This window comes from Panthera tigris, chromosome B3, assembly GCF_018350195.1.
Source record: "Panthera tigris isolate Pti1 chromosome B3, P.tigris_Pti1_mat1.1, whole genome shotgun sequence".
NCBI lineage: Eukaryota > Metazoa > Chordata > Mammalia > Carnivora > Felidae > Panthera > Panthera tigris.
In genome coordinates, this window is record NC_056665.1 from 112,427,815 (window position 1) to 112,449,627 (window position 21,813).

The following is a 21,813-nucleotide window of genomic DNA, read 5'->3' on the forward strand; positions in this document are numbered from 1 at the left end:
GATTGTTTCCCATCTCACATTTAGGTATTTCATCCATTTTGGAGGAATGTGCATACCTTAAATAAAAAATACTGCTTGGGGGGCACCTGGGTGGCTCAGTTGATTAAGCATTCGACTTCATCTCAGGTCATGATCTCGCAGTTCACAACTTCGAGCCCCACATTGGGCTCTGTGTTGACAGCTCAGAGCCTGGAGCCTGCTTCAGATTCTGTATCTCTCTCTCTCTCTCTCTCTCTCTCTCTCTCTCTCTCTCTCTCTTCCCCTCCTCTGCTCATGCTCTGTCTCTCTCTCTCTCTCATAAATAAATAAATATTTAAAAAAATTTTTAATACTGCTGGGGTGCCTGGATGTCTCAGTCCTATGAGTGTCCAACTCTTGATTCTGTTCATGTCATGATCGTAGGGTCATGGGACTGAACCCCACATAAGATTCTCTCTCTCTATCTATCTCTATCTCTGTCTCTATCTCTCTCTCTGCCCGTTTCTCCTTCTGCCCCTCTCCCCTGCTCATGTTCTCTCTCTCTCAATTTAAAATCAACTTTCTCTCTCTCTCAATTTAAAAAAAATACTGCTGAAGTATGCTAATCATCATCTGAGCTTTCAGCAAGTCATAATCTTTTTGCTGGTAGAGGGTCTCATCTTGATGTTGATGGGTACTGACTGATCAGGATGGTGGTTGCTGAAGGTTATGGTGGCTGTGGCAATTTCTTAAAATAAGACAACAATGAAGTTTTTTGCATCAATGGATTCTTCCTTTCATGAACAATTTGGCTGTAGCGTATGATGCTCTTTGATAGCATTTTTCCCACAGTAGAATTTCTTTCAAAACTGGAGTCAATCCTCTCAAATGTTGCACTGCTTTATCAACTAAGTTTAGGTAATATTCTAAATCTTTTGTTGTCATTTCAACAACATTCACAGCATCTTCACCAGGAGTAGACTCCATCTCAGAAAAGCACTTTCTTTGCTCATGCATAAGAAGCATTCCTCATCAGTTAAAGTTTTATCTTAAGATCTCAACAAATCAGTCTCATTTCCAGACTCCACTTCTGATTCTAGTTCTGCTATTTCCACCACATCTGCAGTTACTTCTTCCACTGAAGTCTCAAACCCCTCAAAGTCATCCGTGAGGTTTGGAATCAACTTCTTCCAAACTCCTGTTAATGTTAATACTTTGACCTTTTCCCATGAATCACAAATGTTATTAATGGTATTAAGAATGACAAATCCTTTCCAGAAGGTTTTCAATTAACTTTGCCCAGATCCATCAGAGGAATCATTATCTATGGCAGCTATAACCTTATGAAATGTATTTCTTAAATAATAAGACTTGAACATCAAAATTACCCCTTGATCCATGGGCTGAAGAATGGATGTTGTGTTAGCAGTCCCTAAAACAACATTAATCTCATTATACATCTCCATAAGAGCTCTTGGGTGACCAGGTACATTGTCAGTGAGCAGTAATATTTGAAAGGAATCTTTTTTTCCTGAACAGTAGCTCATAACAATGGGCTTAAAATATTCATATTATGCCATGTTATAAACCACTGTGCTGTCATCCAGGCTTTGTTGTTCCATTAATAGAGCACAGGCAGAGTAGATTTAGCATAATTCTTAACGGACGTAGGATTTTTGTAATGCTTACTGAGCATTGGCCTCAACTTAAAGTCACCAGCTGCATTATTCCCTGACAAAAGAGTCGACCTGTCCTTTGAAACTTTGAAGCCAGACATTGACCTCTCTCCTCTCTAACTATGAAAGTCCTAGATGGCATCTCCTTCCAATAGAAGGCTGTTTAGTCTACATTGAAAATATGTTGTTAGGTGCAGCCACCTTCATGAATTATCTTAGCTAGGTCTTCTGGAGAACTTGCTGCAGCTTCTACATCAGCACTTGCCGCCTTACCTTGCACTTTCATGTTGTAGAGATGGCTTCTTTCTTTAAACCTCATTAGCTGACCTTTGCTAGCTTAAACTCTCCTTCTGCAGCTTCCTCATCTCTCTCAGTGTTACAGATGTGAAAAGAGTTAGGGCCTTGCTCTGGATTAGGTTTGAACCTAAGGGAATGTTGTAGCTGATTTGATCTTCTATCCAGAACCTTCATAGTTCATTTTTATTTCAGGTAGATGCATCTCTAACTATTGAATTTCATCCACTGATCACTGAGTAGGAAAAGTATGGGGACTAGGGCAGGGGAGACTGAAAGGCCTCCACAATTCTCTGAAATCCTAAATATTTTGCCTGTGAAAATTCTCCTACACCTACAATTATAGAAGCCCATAGAGGAGAGCCCATGATTCCTAAGAAATGTTCAGAACCGTTGAATCTGTGAAGCAATTTGAAACTGTAACATCTCTAAAAAAATTTTTTTTATGTCTGAGAAGATTCAACAATAATTCCAGAAAACTAAGGATAAATCATATACAGAAATGCTGGAAGTGATTGCTGTCAAGGTCAAAGACATAGGGTAACTCTATGAAGGAATTTTAGAGTATAATACATGAAATACTTATAATGTTATAGAAAGAAGGTAATTTGGAAATCAAGTAGTCTCTCTTACTTTAAAGATAAGGGAAATTAAGACCAAAGAAGTATAATAATGTTCTTAAAGTTGGACACATAGTTATGTTTGAAACCTAGGATAACCTAGGATTCTTGACTCGTAGTCTGCTGTTCATTCCACTATAGCATACTACATCTCAAATCAATATGAAAATTATTCTTCTAAAATAAGTGCCTACATGTGCATTTATGTGCAAAGTATTGTTCATTTGTTTTAACCTTTTTGGACTACAGATGAATTTTCTGTTGTCTGTGGCCTATTCTTTAACATATCTACTATTTTCAGTTCCTATCTGCAAGCAAGGCCTTTAAAGAGCAAGTGCTCCACTGATTATAAATACCTTCCTTTGGTTTCTTGGCATACCTGGTGTAACAATGGATGATGGTATTTGTAAGACTACCACATATGATTCATCCTCTTTGCTTGTAAAATGCATGGCGTTTGGAGCGCCTGGGTGGCTCAGTCAGTTATGCATCCAACTTTGGGCCAGGTCATGATCTCACAGTTCATGAATTCCAGCCCTGCATCAGGCTCTGTGCTGACAGCTCAGAACCTAGAGCCTGCTTCAGATTCTGTGCTCCTTCTCTCTCTGCCCCAGATTCTGTGCTCCTTCTCTCTCTGCGCCCCCCTCTCAAAAATAAATCGACATTTAAGAAAAAAAAATTTTAATAAAATAGAAGGAATGGTGTGAATAAATTACAACTTTACATTTGCTACAGTACCAGCCCCTTACTGTAAAGCAGATTTAAATATTCTGGCATCATTCCTTGTAATTCCCAATCTCTTTCACTTAATGATGGAAAAACTTGAGCTTTCAAGAGAAAGAATTCTGCTTTCTTAGGAGCATTATTTTAGATTACATTACCTAGACATTCTTATTTAAAATTACATTACCAAAGATTTTAGCATCTCTGACTTGGGTTCTTTGTTTTTCCATAAAGGACTTAAGCAATTCTAGTCAAGGAACCTGTAAGCTTTTCTGCTGGAACTAGTTTGAGACAGTAAAGTATCTTTTTTATAATGCTGACCACAGCAGAGGGACTGCTCCCTGTCTCTAACATAGTAGTTAGATAACTGCATATCTTCAGGCAGTGATCTAACGCTGAAATTCACTGCCCTCTTGAAGAAATTCAGAAGCCCCTAATTCCAAGTGGTAGGAGGTTCTCACCAAAGTGGTTCAGACATCATGCTAGGAATTCATTAATTCCTCCTGACCGTTCAGAGGCTGTCAGAAAATAAGGAAAAAGGAAGCAAGATATACTGCAAGTAGCTTTGCCATCAAACATACTCTGTACCTTGCTTTGCTTTTTAAGTAGCTGAGAGACCTTGGGCAAGCTACATAACCTTTCAGAATCTTATTTCCCTCATACATAAAAATAGAAATAATATCCACCCAATAAGGTCATTGTGGTGTCCTGTTAAAGGAAAGAATATGTATAAATCATCTAGTTTTCACTAAGCTGTCATATTTGCAGTTTAGTAACTGATTTTCTTCCCTTCCTTCTACGTGTTGGAATTCTAAAATCATAGCCTTAGGATAAGCACATTGTAAATTACGAAGTCAAAGCTAGAATTCCTTGGTTCAGCTGCAGTTGTTGATCCACGTTAACAATCTCTGGATCCCTATGCATTTTGTTGTAACTTGTTTTATATTTTCCACTCACCCAGGTCTTTCAGGCCTGTGCTTCCTACCTAATTAGAAAATTAAACAGTAGTTTTCACTGTTTTTCTGCTAATTTCTGGTTGAGCTTTATAAAATTAAAGCAAAGAATTGAGATAGTTATATTTTAAAAAGTTTGAGAAAGATATATTTTTATTACCCAAATTACTACCTCATTTCTACCTCCACCTAGTAAGGTCTTCACCTAGGATGATCCTGTTTACCTGCAGATATCTTTCTGGGAATTGGTCTGTGCTGGCATTTGCTGTAGGTTTTTCCATTAATGTGGCTGCTTGAATTCATTCATAATTCCTTTCGGTTTGTCTCATCTTTTTAGACTCTTTAGTCCATAAACTTCATTACACTTCTAAAATGTGTACATCTCATTAAATCCTTCTATTTATGCTTCTGATTGCATCATTCCCTTTATACTTCTCCCTGCATTCCTCAAATATGAACATCCTTATCTATGTATTTGTGAAGTGTGTGTGCATATATGTGTTTATATGCACGTAAGCACAACATCCCGAGAATATGCTCTTTTTCATATCCAAAGATTATGATTATATTACCCATCTGTTCTCTGTATTTGTGCGTTCAGGTACTATTTTCCTCCAATATTGTGGGTATAACACACATGGGCTGTTATCACAGTAGTCACAAGGCCCCTTTGTTAGGGGGAGTTATTTTTGTGGTTATATAATTGAGTAAAATTAACTCCCATAGGAATAAGACCTATAACATTGGCCTAATTATCCCTTTGTTGCAACCAGGTAGACTTATCTTCCTATTTCATACTTTCTTCTATGCATACCATCATATATTTCCATACATGTATCCTCTTTTTTAAAATAAAGCGTATCATAAATATATCTCATTTTAGCAATTTCGATAGAAAATAATGTATATTTAATCAAAAAAGTAAGGAGTTTTAATGATGTTTAAGTTAATTTACGCAGCTCTATTGAATATATCTGAGGTTAAAACAAGATAAAGTCTTTAAATATGATTCTTAGTTTTCCATTCTTTATGGACACCTCATTATCCTTTCACATTTTAAGTATGTATGTATGCTTTATTTGACATAATTTACTTATCAGTCTTTATGTAAGTAAGTATGTATGCTTTATTTGACATAATTTACTTATCAGTCTTTTTATTCAGTATCTATTTTGAAGTGCCATAGTCTATGTTAAAACCGTAAAGTTATGACTGGTGCAGCCACTCTGGAAAACACTGTGGAGGTTCCTCAAAAAATATTAACTACCCTCCAACCTAGCAATAGCACTACTAGGAATTTATCCAAAGGATACTGGAGTGCTGATTCATAGGGGCACATGCACCCCAGTGTTTATAGCAGTGCTTTCAACAATAGCCAAATTATGGAAAGAGCCTAAATGTCCATCAACTGATGAATGGATAAAGAAGATGTGGTTTATATATACAATGGAATACTACTTGGCAATGAGAAAGAATGAAATCATGCCATTTGCAGCAACATGGATGGAACTGGAAGGTGTTATGCTAAGTCAAATAAGTCAGTCAGAGAAAGACAGATATCATATGTTTTCACTCATATGTGGATCCTGAGAAACTTAACAGAAGACCATGGGGGAGGGGAAGGAGAAAAAATAATTAACAAACAGGGAGGGAGGGAGGCAAACCATGAGACTCTTAAATACAGAGAACAAACTGATGGTGGATGGGGGGGGATGAGGGAGAGGGGGAAATGGCTGATGGGCATTGAGGAAGGAACTTGTTGGGATGACCACTGGGTGTTGTGTGTAAACGATGAACCACGGGAATCTACCCCCAAAACCAAGAGCATATTTTACACACTGTATGTTAGCCATTTGATAATAAATTATATTAAAAAAAAAGAAAATGGTATATTCCAAAAAAAAAAAAAAAACCATTATGATTCAGAATACAAGCAATGGCAAAATGTTTCCATTAAAATGGAATAAAATTAGAATTTTTTAATGTTTATTTATTTTTGAGAGAGAGAAAGAGAGCCAAAGTCAGATATTTAACTGACTGAGCCACCCAGACACCCCAAGCCACCAGTAATTTTTGAAAGTCAATATCATAGTTGGTAATTTTATTATTTATTTCTTCTTGCATTCCATCTAGGAGCTTTATTTTATCATGTATTTTTTTCTTTTTATAAAATACTTCTTGCATATTTTGCCTTTCTTTTTTTAATGAATTTTTCTTTAAATGTTTATTATGAGGGAAAGAACACACAGGAGCGCATGCCAGTGGGGGAGGGGCAGAGAGAGAGAGAGAGAGAGAGGGAGAGAGAGAATCCCAAGCAGGCTCCATGCTTAGCATGGAGCCTGAGGCAGGTCTGGATCTCACAACAATGAGATCATGACCTGAGCCAAAATCAAGAGTGGGACACTTAACCAAGTGAGCCATCCAGGCACCCCCTTTCTTTTAATAACCATGGCAATATCCTGATAGAGGACCAATGTTGAAAAAATTAGAAATAATTTTTAGTATAGTAGGATATGTATATCCTACTATATAGTATAGTTTTGAACTATATAGTATAGTTCAAAATTATGGAAATTAGAGTAAAAAAATTCTTTTTTCCTGTGGAGCACTTGACAATTTCTAGGACAGTGATTGAGAAATTACCAATAAAGAAAAGTTTAAATAGTTCAAACTATACAAAAAACATTTTGTTTATTTACTTGTACCAAATCCTAACCATCAAATTCACCCCTTGGACTTAAGTGCTACCCATTTACCAGTGACACCCTATTTATTTGACCTGGGTGTGGCAAAGTTTCCATGATTAAGTACTAAAAGAAGTGAGCACTTACTCTCAACTGAAACATTTTCTGTGACCTTAAGAACATTTTATATATATTTTTTAAGTACTTCTCCTAAACTTTTTTATTTTAGTCAAGTTAAATGCTTTTTACAGTTACACAGTTGTTATTTTTAAAACTTAATATTTTACATATAGAAATGAATATAGGTGACACAGATGTGGGTTATCATACTCACTAATAAAATAGATATCATGAAACCACAATACAACTTAAGAATTAATTTGTTACCAATTGCATTGCATCTTTTTTTATTGCTAAATCATGACAATCATTTCTGGTAATCGTAACACTTGCATTTATTCCAAATTCTGTAACTTTGCACAAAGCTTATTTTTATTTTATGACATAAGAACCATAACGTAATATTTGTCCTTACTCATTGCTTTGGCAGGTAATGAGCATCCCTAGATGAAAAAATACAAATACACAACATAATGCCCCTTTGAACAAGCTATATATTTTTAAAGCATAGAGATTTTCATTGTACTACTCCATAACCATGACTTCTGGAGTAACTAGAGAGTAATTAATGTACTTGTTTTCATCATAGGGATATTCACCTCTCAATCATTCACTCTTTTTCAGTTTATACATGAAACTTTCACATAAATGAAGACTATAATGCATAAATGAGATCTATAGTGTACCAAAATGTTGTCTAGTCTTTCAAATATATAGTGAATATATGGAGAATAAATTATATTGGGATAGCTTGGAGGGGATCCACCATGTTAAATATTTAGTATCTGTTAAATAATCAAGAACCCTTCTGTACATATGCTTTACTTCATTTTAAGGTTTTTTTTTTAATGCTGTAACAACTCAAATCTTCATATGCTTCACCTTTCCTCTTAATCCCTAGCCTTAACTAATATCTAATATTGTTCCTACCAATAAAAATAAGGTAAAAACAGAGAGGGAGGCAAACCATAAAAGACTCTTAAATACAGAGAACAAACTGAAGGTTGCTGGAGGGGTATTGGGTGGAGAGAGGGGAAAATGAGTGATGGGCATTAAGGAGGGCACTTGTTGGGATGCGCACTGGATGTTATGTGTAAGTGATGAATCCCTGAATTCTCCTGAAGCCATTACTACACTATATGTTAACTAACTTGGATTTAAATAAAAATTTAAAAATAAATAAATAAATAATATTGTTCCTACCAACAGTCATTTGGCCTGAGTAAGCATATGGTATCAAACCTGCCTTCTCAACTGTTTTGGTGACTACAATGGATAGCCATTAAGTCAAAAGTATCCTTCAGTAGCCTCTCACTAGATTGGATGGGATGGTGGTTTTTAAATGTTGCAGTATCAGTGCTGTCACAATGAACTTAAGTAAGCTTTTGAGGAATTTATAATCAATAGCAAACTGATTTATATCCATGTTTTACAAGAGGAAGTCTTAGACAATATATTTTCTTTTCAGCCTTCTGTTATCTGCCACATTCTTCCTATACTCCTGATTCATAAAACTGATAGTTTTATGATATGAATCATGATCTTTATGATAAGTTCTATGAATATGATAGATCTTAGCCAAAGTGAGGACAAGGAATCAATTTCCCAGACCACTGAACTCAGAGTTTCCCCTTGACTTCCTCCACAGCCTTCTTAGAACTAACAACACAGTGAACTTTACAGCTGTGAAATCATTTCAATAAGTGACTTTGAAAAATTAAGATGCTTTTCCTTCTTATATCCAAAAGTCATTTGGGTATCCTAACATCTTAATTTAGACACCTAAATTTAGACATCTAAATTTAGATTTATATATATATATAAATTTATATATAAATTTATATATATATATACACATATATATATACATATATGTGTGTGTGTGTGTGTGTGTGTATATATATATATATATATATATATATATATATATATATAAAATCTGGGCCAGAATAAATGTCCATCCAAACAAATTAAATATACTACTTTTACCATTTAGATAATACATTTGGATTCAATGCTTACAAATCATACTCAACTTTATAAATAGCTCTCTGTTTTGATTTCCTTCTATATATGTCCATTGTCAACCATTTGAATCTGTAAAGACTCTTTCTGAAGATATTTTTAGGCCAGTCATCCCGTGTAAAAAAGCTAGCACTCCAAAGAGTAGAGAATTTGTTAATGACTACTATTATTTGGGAAGCTGACTTGTACATAAGTATCTTGCTGACTACATAAAAATTCTATCACCTTATAACCAAGCATACTACACAAAACAGTGTAAATCATCAACTAATCTTCTCCATTCCTTTCTTCTTATCAACCTCTTGATTACTTAATTGTATATATGGACAAGGGTTCCCAGTGATACATAGCCCTACCTTTAAAATTTTTGATCTCCACAGAATCTAGAAATTTGCATTTGTTATCATCTTCATCTTTATCAAATTTTATATGTTCTTTATTATATAGAACTTAGAGAATACTGTGTGGGGGGAATGGTAGAACAGAATGGATATTATGTCCTCCGATTCTGAATATACAGGACCATAACTTCTTGGCACACCACCTAACTTTCTACAACTGAAATGCTCACTGCAGATTGTGAAGGTTGTAAACTCCCACCACCAAATATTCCTAAGAAAGCATATTAGTTATATTAATTATATATTGGGGAAACTGTTTTGCTTATTATAAATGGAGTTCTCATTGGACTGGAGAGAATGGGAAAAAGGAATTTTGCTCAGGTCTTCCTGAAATCGTATATTTTGCACAGCTTCAGCTGCTCACTGTGGCTTCTTTACCAAATGATAAACTTAAAACAGTCATAATACCTACTTGAGAAGTTACTCCTGCCTGGTTCCAATTCAAGTTTGAAGGCTGAGACTCCTTTTCTAACATCACAAGCCCAAAGTTTATTCAACATTAATACTTGGGCTCCACCTATGGGCAAAGAGAAGGGACGATTTAACATGTAGGTAAGTGTATGTAAGAATATCCCATGTGATTTGCAGCACTACTGTATACTCTTTAAGTTCCCAAATAGATCATCTGGTCACATAATGAGTGAAGTCTAATATTGACTGATTGAAAAAGCTATCAATTATTTAGTCCTGAACCCTCCTGAGAGATGTGGATAGAGTTTCTTTTGTAGCTGAGAGGTGTATCTGATATATATTCCTTCTGTTCTCTCGTATCTTCTGCCAGCTGGTAGCCTAGACCATTTTTCAATCAACTGCCTATTCTTCTCCCAATCCTTTCCCTTGCCCTAGGTTTTTAGACAAAAATTTGAGGTAATGCATGTTTTTCTCTTTGAAGAAATTTAATCTCTGTTGTTAATTTGATACCAACTCCAAAATCAGAACAAATCCAGTAGGGATCGAATTTACCTTAATTAAAGATAGTAACCTCTGTATTTAGCATGAGTCCAAAATAAAAAGATGGTTAATTATATATGTTATTATACCCTTAACTAAATATGAAGCTGTTCTTTCTTTCCAGATGAAATGTTTTATTTTTCTTTCCATGATTCTTGAAGGTCTCTAAAGACCAGATGGTATATGTATGCTACAAATAGTGACTTTTCTTGGCTCTTCTAAATATAGTTACATGTTCAAATGAGGTAAATATTCTTATTTTTAAAAACATCTATTATCCTTGCCCTTTATTGAGATATAACTCATATGTTATATAATTCACCCACTTAAAGTATATAGTTCAAGGGTTTTTAGTATATTCATAGATAGGTACAACCATCACCACAGTCAATTTTAGAACACTTTCATCATGTCAAAAAGAACCCCATCCTCGTTAGCTTCCTCCTCTTCCCTTGTCACCCCCATCCAGCCCTAAGCAACTACTAGTCTACTTGCTACTATAGGTTTACCTATTCTGAACATTTTATATAATGGGATCATATAATATGTGGTCTTTTGTAACTGGGTTCTTCTACTTAGTATTTTCAAGATCTATCCATGTTGTAGTATGTATCAGTACTTCATTCCTTTTTTTATTGTAGTAAAAAACATTAACATAAAATTTACCATCTTAACCATTATTAATTGTATAATTCTGTGACATTAGGTATATTCACACTGTTGTGAAACATATCTCCAGAACTTTTTCATACTGGATACCTAAGCCTCTACACCCATTAAATCACTCTACTTTTCCCCCTCATCTCAGCCCCTGGTAACCACCATTCTACTTTCTGTTTCTAAGAATTTGACTACTTTATACCTCATATAAGTGGAATAATGTAGTTGTCTTTTTGTGGCTGATTTATTTTACTTTGCATAATGTCTTCAAGGTCAGTCCATGTTGTATCATGTCACAGTGTATAGAGATATACACCACATTTTGTTTATCCATTCATCCATTGATGGACATTCGGGCTGCTTCTACCTCTTGACTGTTATGAATATTGCTACTATGAATATGGGTGTGAAAATATCTCTTTGAGACCCTGCTTTAAATTCTTTTGGATACATACTCAGAAGGAGAATTGATGGATCATATAGTAGTTCTATTTTTAATTTTTTGAGAAACATTCTTATGGTTTTCCATGGTGGTTGCACTATTTTACAATCCTACCAAGAGTGTATGAGGGTTCCAATTTCTCCACATTCTCATCAACACTTGTTATTTTGGGGTTTTTTTTTTATAGTAGCCATCCTAATAGGTGTGAGGTGATATCTCATTCTGGTTTTGATTTGCATTTCTCTGATGATTAGTGATGTTTAGCATCTTTTCATATGCTTGCTGACTATTTGTATACCATTTTTGGGGAAACATCTCAAGTTTTTTGCCCATTTTTAGTTGGGTTACTTGATCTTTTTGTTGCTGAGTTATAAGAGTTCTTTATATATTCAGGACATTAGCCATTTATCAGATTTGCAAATATATTCTTCCATTCCATCAATTACCTTTTCACTGTGTTGATTATGTCTTTTAACGCACGGAAGTTTTTTTTCCGATATAATCTTTTTTTAAGTTTTTTATTTTAATTCCAGTATAGTTAACATAGAGTATTATGTTAGTTTCAGGTATACAATATAGTGATTCAACAGTGCCATGTATTATGCAGTGCTCATCCTGGTAAGTGTACTCTTTAATCCCCATCACCTATTTCACCCATCCCCCCATCTACCTCCCCTCTGGTGACCTTCAGTTTGTTCTCTATAGTTAAGAGTCTGTTTCCTGGTTTGTCTCTCTTTTTTTTCCCCTTTGTTCATTTGTTTTGTTGCTTAAATTCCACATATGAGTGAAATCACATATTATTTGTCTTTTTCCAACTGACTTATTTCACTTAGCATTACACTCTCTAGCTCCATCCATATTGTTGAAAATGGCAATATGTCATTCTTTTTATGGCTGAATAATATTCCATTGTATGTATGTACACACACACACACACACACACACACACACACACATATATATATATACCACATCTTCTTTATCCGTTCATCATTCAGTGGACATGTGAGCTGCTTCCATAATTTGGCTATTATAAATAATGCTGCAATACACATAGGGGTGCATGTATCCCTTGGAAATAGTTTTTGTATTTTGGGGGGTAAATACCCAGTAGTGATGCACAAAAGTTTTTAAGTTTGATGTAACTCCATTTGTCTATGTTTGCTTTAGTTGCCTATGCCTTTGGTGTCATACTCAAGAAATCATTGCCAAAACCAAGAAATAGACTCTTAACTATAGAGAACAAACTGATAGTTACCAGAAGGGAAGTGGGCGGGGGGAATGGGTTAAATAAGTGAAAGGGAGGGGCGCCTGGGTGGCTCAGTTGGTTAAGCGTCCACCTTTGGCTCAGGTCATGATCTCACAGTTCGAGATCAAGTTCGTGAGTTCGAGCCCCGCATCAGGCTCTGTGCTGACCAATCAGAGCCTGCAGCCTGCTTCGAATTCTATGTCTCCCTCTCCCTCTCTGCCCCTCCCCAACTTGCACTCTGTGTGTCTCTCTCTCAAAAATAAATGAACATTAAAAAAATTATAAAAAATAAAATTTTAAAAATTAGGTGAAAGGGTCGACTTGTCATGAGCTCCAGGTGATGAATGGGTTGAATCACTATACTGTACACTTGAAACTAATATTAACACTGTATGTTAACTGACTGGAATTTAAATAAAAGCTTCTTAAAAATGTGAGGCCCACTGAGATTGTTGGGAGAAATGTTTCAATATAAAATCAGAAAATGTTTGAAAAATATAAAACATTTTATGTATTCATCACCATTATTAAAAAAACCATTGCCAAACCCAATGTCATAAAGCTTTTCGTCCATCTTTTCTTCTAAGAGTGATATAGTTTTAGGTTTTATATGTAGTTCTTTAATCCATTTTGAGTTAATTTTTATATATAGTGGAAGATAAGGGTCTGTTCTATTCCATTTGAATTAGTTAAGGCTCTCCAGAGAAACAAAACTGATAGGATATATATATTTATATATACATATACATATATACATATATATATACATATACATATATGTGTGTGTGTATATATATAGAGGGGGGGGAGGGAGAGGGATTTATTATGAGGAATTGGCTCACATGATTATGGATGCTGAGAAGTCTCAGGATATGCCATCTGCAAGCTGGAGACCCAGGAGAACCGGTTATTTTGTAACTGGAAGTTTATACTTCTTAATCTCCTTGTACTATCTTTGAATATTAACTATTACCTTTACTGAGCTATTCATAATCCCAGCAAAGTCATTCTCTTAGAATCTGAGCTAGTATATAACTTACATTTTCATGAACTACCCTAGGCCAGATTAGTTCCAGGCAAGGAGCCACCCCAGGAAGTTTATTGTGATCCTGTCAAATGCCATGGGGCTCACCATCAGGTTCATTTGGTAGTTTATAATGTATAAGTGAATACAAACTAGACTCTCTGGTTTCACCACTTCCTTGGTCTTACTAAATATAGGTCAGTAGCTTCAGGGTATGTCCAGAATAGCTACAACCTTCTAGGAATATCTGAAGCTAAAAATGGCTAAGAATTTTCCCCTTCCAATTCATCTATCACCTCCCTAAAAGGAAAGAGTTAATATCACTGTCACTGTAGATCAGAATACAAAATGAAAAATCTCTCTATACTTATTTCTAGATCCTGGGATCTGGAAATCAGAGGCCCTACAAAGCCAAAAACAAAAAACAAACAAAGACACCCATTCAGCTCTGGAAGCAATGGAGTTTTCTAAATTATACAAACATCTCCTGTAAATCAAGTCCTGTATTACTTACAGTCTCTAGGGACAAGCTTGATGTGTTCCCTTCCCCTCTTCTTCCATTTCCACTTCCTATTATTCCTTTGCTTCTTTGAAATAATAAGACAGATTCTGACTAGAAGATTTAAGGAATTGGTCATGACTCTTGAAACTCTTATTTTTGTTGGCACTGGTTCAAATTCCTAAGCTCTAGCTAAAAATGATTATTATCCAGAGTGGTTTGAGTAGTCATTTCACAAGACAGTTTACTGTCCCTCTGCTTAGAGTCAATAATTTTTTAGGTTAATAAAGCCAAAATCAAAGGCTAAAATTCCTTTTCTTTACTTTTCTTAAGAAAAAGAAAAACTTGCTTAATGTAAAAACAGCATATGATCATTGTAGAAAACTTGGAAATTTTCAGAAAAGTATAGCAAAGGGAATAAAAATCATACATAATTCTAAACATACTAAAATAACAAATGCATTACATTTTCATATATGCCTTTCTCTTTTTCTATTGACATGTACACATCTATGTTAACAGAGTTAAGATTATATACTACATGTATAGTTCTGCATGTGTTTTACACATATGTCATAAAAATTTTCCTGGTCAGTGAATATTCTTCATAAATATTACTTTAGTTTGCATAATATTTTATCATAAAAATAGACCATTGTGTATTTAAATTTCTATATTATTGACCTTTTTATTTCTTTCCTTTTCTTACTAATATAAGCAACTGAAATAAATACGTGCATAAACATTTATCTGTTTTCTTAGGATAGATTTCTAGAAGTGAAATTACTGGGTAAATGAATAGAAAATGTTTAAGAATTGGGTTTTTAAAGAAAATCATCTTTGGGTAGTTAAAGGATTAATGACACATCAAACTCAATACATCTTTGATGACTGTGTAGCTGCTCATATTCAGATAATCTCTGCAAGCATAACTATTAATTGACTGAATCTAATCTTTCATTTCAGACATAAGGATACATCTTTTCCTTCTGTCTCCAACTCCTTGGGATAGAAATCAGGAGGTCTAACTGAGCCCATATACAAGCCTTGTCAGACAGGCACACATACCTACCTTGTTTATGACTGCCTGTTTAACCGATTACTCTCAACATCCATATTTTTCTTATATTCTCTTTTTTCAGATGGAATGGGGCGAGTCCTTGCTCAAGATGTGTATGCAAAAGACAACCTACCCCCCTTTCCAGCATCAGTAAAAGATGGCTATGCTGTCCGAGGTAAATATTTTGGGGTTTTTGAGTATCATCATACACTGTATTTTTTTTCCTTCAGATTTTTGACTCAGCCTAGGCACCCAGGGAGTTTTACATTTGTTTCCCCCTTGGTTATCAAAATAATTTAATCACAGATAATAATCTGGATTAAAACTTTTCAGTGAAAGTATTATAATTACCTGAAAATGCTTGTTGACAAATAAATATGTAGAGATTGATTGAAACTCTATACTATAATTTATTCTTCTGACCTCTACACATACTGGTAGCAGACAGTCCTGGTCTAGAAGTTTTCCAGATGTTTTCTAGTTGAAAACTATGTGGTCCAAGAAAGAAGAGCAGATTTCCAGCACAGAGATAATGTAGGGTGGTCTTTTCTTCTGCTTGAAACCCAGAGATCATTAAGGGCTTCTTAAAAAGCAAGCACGGTTCCCTGGAAGAACTGGATTTCAACGCTCTGAAATCTTACATAGTACCAGCAATTTATACCTTTGGAGTTGCCTGAGATTGCATAAAGGTTAAAAGCAAAATACTAAATAGCAGTTGCCTGCTTAAAGTCTAATCTAAGAACCCAAAATGAAAATGCAAGTGAATTACTTAGAAACTATTATTGGTTATTAACTCAAGGCTGATATCATTGAAGAAATGTCTAAAAACATTTCCCAGTTGATTAGAGCTGTGAAGACAGGTTCCTTTTTAATGGTCCTTTATGAAGTCTCTTACTTGTTTGTTGTTGTTGCTTTTACTCCATCTAGCCATTAAAAAAATTTCCTCTTTTTTATAATTAAATATATTAATCTCCTCCATGTTCCATCACTATCTCTTAGCAGTATCTTTTTGTGTTGGAGACAACATAGCAAATGGTTAAGGTTATGGGCTTCGAAAAGCAAAGTCAGAGTTAATCTGGTTTCAAGTACCAATTCTATCTATGTAACTTTGAGCAAATTACCTAAACTTTTTGAGCTTCAGTTTTCTCCATGATGATAATTATAAAAATACTTACCCCCAACAAGTTGTTGTGAGAATTAAATGAGACCCTAGAAAGCCTTAGTAAAGTATCTGGCACCAAAAACAAGCACACAATAATTGTTTTTTTAAACGTTTGATAATGGTAACTATTATTATCACTATCATTAGTATAAACACATTTCCTTAGATCATCTCTGGAGAGAAAGGTAACATTTATCTGAATTGTTCTCATATTCTACGTAAATAAAGTGGTGGAGAGATTAATTCCTACTAGTGTATTCCTTCACAGGAATACTATCTTAGATGTACCTCATTCAGCTTGATCCCACTAAAGGAGAGTATTTCTGAGAACCTGAATAACAAATCCCTGGCAGCTCTTAGGACTTTTTTTCTTCCAAATGTATTCCTTCTACAGTGCTTATTATAATGAATATTGTCCAGAAAGAAAATTAGTTCAATCTTCTGATAGCCTCATTGGCTCTTGTTGCTTCTTATTCTCCAACTAAACTGTCAGTTCTGTTTTGAATTTATAATTGGTAGCCATATAGGATTACTGTAAAATGACAGGGAATTCTTACTTCCAGAGTAGAACAAACAACTATAGCAGATGAAATACCAAAGGGATAAGAAAGTATTTTTTACATTCTTGATAATATAGTATAGGAGAAAGTGAGAAAATAAATTATTGGAGGCAGAATTATTCTCAAACAGAATGTTGTTCTGTGATTTTTACATGAGTTAGCAACAGCTCAATAAAAAGAAATTATGCTCTTAGCTTTTCTAGTTGCCAGAAAGAGTGATTAGCCCACATGAGCCTCAAAAGAGCCTTTCTGCTGCTTTAGAACCTACCAAAGAAATTTTACTTAAAATTTCCTTTCGGTATCTTATTTTTTCTTTTGATTTGAAGTGGTGGTGTTTTTAGTTATTTCACATGCATACACACACACACACACACACACACACACACACACACACACGTGTGCGCACACACGCACGCACACACATACAAACCATCTAAAATAACATCTCACAATATACAAGGTTTAACAAACTATCATGCTTGTGATTCATTATGTGTTTCTTGTGAAGTGTTGGTAATGTAGCTATCTCTAAGATACAGAATATGTAACAGAGACATAATACATAACAGATAACCATTGTGGATAAGGTTCAATCTCAAACTAAGAGTGTTTGATGTGTCTATGTATATATACCAACATCATAATTAAGGCAACAGAAGACATCAGTGAACAAAGAGGCATGGTCCTAGTTTCTGTGTTAGAACACTCCCCACAGGCAGTGTTTGGTAAAGAATATCCTTGAGGCTATTGTTGTGGCTCTCTACCACTCTACTTCGTGTACCTTCTTCTCTCCACCCCTGTCTTCCTTTACTCCTGTTCCTGTCTCCCCACTCCCTTTATTCTCCCTTTTTTCTTCTCCTCTGCCTTTGCCTTAGGCCTTCCAGTAATACCCAGTGGCACCAGTGAGCATTGCTAACCCTGTAGGTGTAAAGAGGTTGCTAACTTGCTCTGGATCACTAAGCATTAGCCAGTATCCTTCAGAAACATGTGGCATAAAACTCCAAACCAGTTGGAGGATCACTTGCTTTAAGGTATGTGGGTTGAAAATCAAGACAGTAAAAAATGACTAAGCAAATAACAAATAGGGACAACTTTTTTTAAAAAAAAAGAAAGAATAGGGGCGCCTGGGTGGCTCAGTCAGCTGAGCGTCCGACTTCAGCTCAGGTCACAATCTCACGGCCAGTGAGTTCGAGCCCCGCGTCGGGCTCTGTGCTGACAGCTCAGAGCCTGGAGCCTGTTTCGGATTCTGTGTCTCCCTCTCTTTCTGATCCACCCAGTTCATGCTCTATCTCTCTCTGTCTCAAAAATAAATAAACGTTAAAAAAAATTTTTTTAAAAAAGAAACTGAAACAAAGAACTTTAAAAAAAAAAAAAGAATAAAGTTTAAAGACTGCAGGAATCAAGGGATGATGATATAACAGGAAGACAAGTAACATGATAAACCTAAAACTGTATTCAGGATGGAGTGAGTAATTGTCGTCGTCGTCGTCGTCGTCGTCGTCGTCGTTGTTGTTAAAGAGAAAGGGAGAGATTTATTTTGGGCTCAGGCAGAAGGGGAAGGTGCCAGGCTCAAGCCTTAATAATCACCCCAAGAATGGGGTGAATTTGAAAGATAAAAGCAGAGAAAAGAAAATGAAAGTAGCATGTTACCAATTAGGATTGATCTGGTATTTTTATTCGTATTTTTGAAGAGCTGTTTCTCTCTTCACACTAATTAAGCTAATCATCTTGATGCATTTCTGCCTTCCTGTAGAGATGCCGATGCCTGTCTTCTCAGTTTTCTTGTAGATGTTCGTGAAGGCAGAAGTACCTCAGAATACCATGTTCAGCTTTCTTGAAAATTTTCTATTTGAAAGGCTTATCCCTTCAGAACTTGTTTCACAGAGATGATTTAGAAAAAGGCAAAAGAAAGAACAAGCCACTAATTATTTTAAGAATCATGTGTAACAAACAATTCTGGAAGGATATGAAAAATTTTTGCCATTTGGGTAAATTTGAAAGGTTTTTTTCTTTTTTACATCCTGATTGAAATACATGCATATGAAAAATACAGAAAATTAAAAAGAACATTTTAAAATTACCCTTTATGTCACTGCCTGCCCAGCCACCATTAACACTTCACTGTACTTCCAGTGGGTTAAAATGCATACGAAAATTCAGTATAACCTTTTTGATTCAGAGCTAGTCTTGTTCTTTCGGGAAAGCCATGTTCTAAGGTTTCTATTTCTCCCATCTAAATCTCTGGCCACAGCTGGTTTTCCATTTAATAACTTACTGCTTTCCACTATACGTCACTCTGGATAAAGAGGGCCTTATGATATGGGAGTATTACTCAAGTGAGCAGACAGATACTCAGATTAATTAATTTTAGTCAGTTCCAAAAAGCCTAAAATACTATATTTAAGGATATAGTATCTCTTTTCCCAATACTAGCAATAAATGAGCATTTTTGTTTCCAGGAAGATGATGGTAAAGAATATAAAATCTTTTCTCACTCACCTGTCCTACCCTTAACTTCCTGCTTTCCCTAAGAAAAAGCCACAGATTTAAAATTCCAAACAACTCACTTGATTTAATCCTTCAGTATGATTGCAAAAAGTATTAATCTTGCTGTGCTAGTGTTGTCACCTTCCCTTGCCCCCCAGCACTTTCTATAATCTTAATTTTAGTATATACATAAATGCTATTATCCTGTTGCCTATCATCCAGTCTTAGTGTGGTTCCATAATCAGTTTCTTAATCCCTCTGCCTTATTTGTCTGTCAACGATATTTCCTAGGACCTCTGAACATATGCTATCTCTATAGCCTCAGTTTATTCAGCCCTAACATGAAAAGGTTGAAACTCTTTATTATTGAAAAATAATGAATAGCTATAAAGTGTTTCAAGAGGCTTAAAGAGAGTTCACATATGGCTGGAAAATGAAAATGAAGGATTGTTCTATAGCAGATGGCTCGGGAAGATCATATTCTATACATTGCCACAATGAATAGTTAACTAATGGTATCCATTTTTAAATGATATCATTGAAAATCTTCAAATAAACAGGTGAAGAAGACTAAAAGTGTTTTCTGGACATTAAAAAAGGAAGGTGGTGGGGCGCCTGGGTGGCTCAATCTGTTGAGCGTCCGACTTCAGCTCAGGTCACGATCTCGGGGTCCGTGAGTTCGAGCCCCGTGTCAGACTCTGGGCTGATGGCTCAGAGCCTGGAGTCTGCTTCCGATTCTGTGTCTCCCTCTCTCTCTGCCCCTCCCCCGTTCATACTCTGTCTCTCTCTGTCTCAAAAATAAATAAATGTAAAAAAAAAAATTTAAAAAGGAAGGTGGAAGTGGAAACAACATCAGGATCTAGCACTGAAGTATTATGAATCAGTTGTATAATACATTTGCTTTTAGGATTTGATTTATATTACTTTTATCACTTCCTTCAAATTAAATTCTACAGTTACAAAAAAGAACAATAACTTACTAACAGAAAAGTCTGAATATAGAGGGGCGGAGTTCTAAGCCTCTCCAGAAATCCTTGGAATCCATGCATGTTTTGCTAATGGCATATTGTGGCTTGCTTACTTAGTTACAAGCTTTAGGATCACATGCCAGCAGACCTCCACTTCTGCTCCTTCCCACCCAAGCTTATAGAATTCATCTTGAAAATGGCACCTTTTTTCACCTGTCTCTTTAATAGATATTTTGAAATAAATATCAGCAAGTTAGATCAATCATTATTTTTGTCTGTATAAGAAATAGTGAGCCTTCATGATAATATAAAATCAGGATTTCTGTTGTACTTCACTAGTTTTTATTCCTTACACTTTCTCTAAGTCTGAATTTGTCTATATTCAGTTCAGTCTTAGAGTGCCCTGCTCCTCAAAAAGGTAGTTCAGGAATGAGCACTAATCGCATCAGCTTGTTAGAAATGTAGAACCTCAAGCCCTGTCCCAGACCTACTAAATCAGAAATCTGTATTCTAACAAGATCTGCAGGTGATTTGTGCACACTTGACGGGTTGAGAAGCACTCTTATAAAAGAAATAATAAAAGCAACTGCTCTCTTGCCACCAAGAACCTTCTATAATGTGGTTTGACTGAGCCTTCTTTAGCTAGCAATATAGAGACATGTTTCCCAGATAGAAATTTTCAGGGCAAGGTGAAGAACATAGTTTAAGTGAGCACGTATTCTCTGCACAGTCAGTGCACCTTTCCTGCAGCTTAGAATCATTTAAAGCCTCTTTCAGTTGTTGGCCTTCTTAACACTCTATTGCAGGCTCATTATTCAGTAACATTTATTTGGAGCATTTGTGTACAACATTGATATAAGGCATTTTCAGTGTAGGTGTATTTGCACATGTGGAGGAACAGAAGACAGGAAGAAAGTTGAAGAGCAGAGTGTTTCAAAAAAATAAAAGTGATCCCTGTCTCTTAGAAGCTCATAATCTCACTGAAGAAATAAAGTATACACATTTATGAAATTATTCAAGAAAATTTTGAGAACATAATTCTAATATATACAAATCAGTTTACAAACTTTCTCCCTAAGTATTATGGAAATGCCAAATTCATTTCTTTATTCTTTTAACAAATATTTATTGAAAATCAGTGATGAGCTAGGCACTATGCTAGACAGAATAGCAACATAATCTAAGTTATTATATAAAATTAAGCAGAGCAGTCTTTTTAAACATTCTAAATAGATGGTGAACATTGACTCACATTTGAAAACTGTAAAAATGGACCAGCAGAAAATGGAAGGCATCC

General features: G+C 35.3%; 1 protein-coding gene across 3 annotated transcripts in view; it reads left to right on the forward strand.

The window, feature by feature from the left end:
• Nucleotides 1-21,813, forward strand: part of GPHN (gephyrin) — a 632,007-nt gene that overhangs the window by 525,439 nt on the left and 84,755 nt on the right. For all 3 annotated transcript variants that reach the window (XM_042989931.1, XM_042989933.1, XM_042989932.1), the window contains one exon: nucleotides 15,422-15,514. In XM_042989931.1, the coding sequence (XP_042845865.1) occupies nucleotides 15,422-15,514 (93 nt within the window). The remainder of the gene's footprint in view (nucleotides 1-15,421; nucleotides 15,515-21,813) is intronic.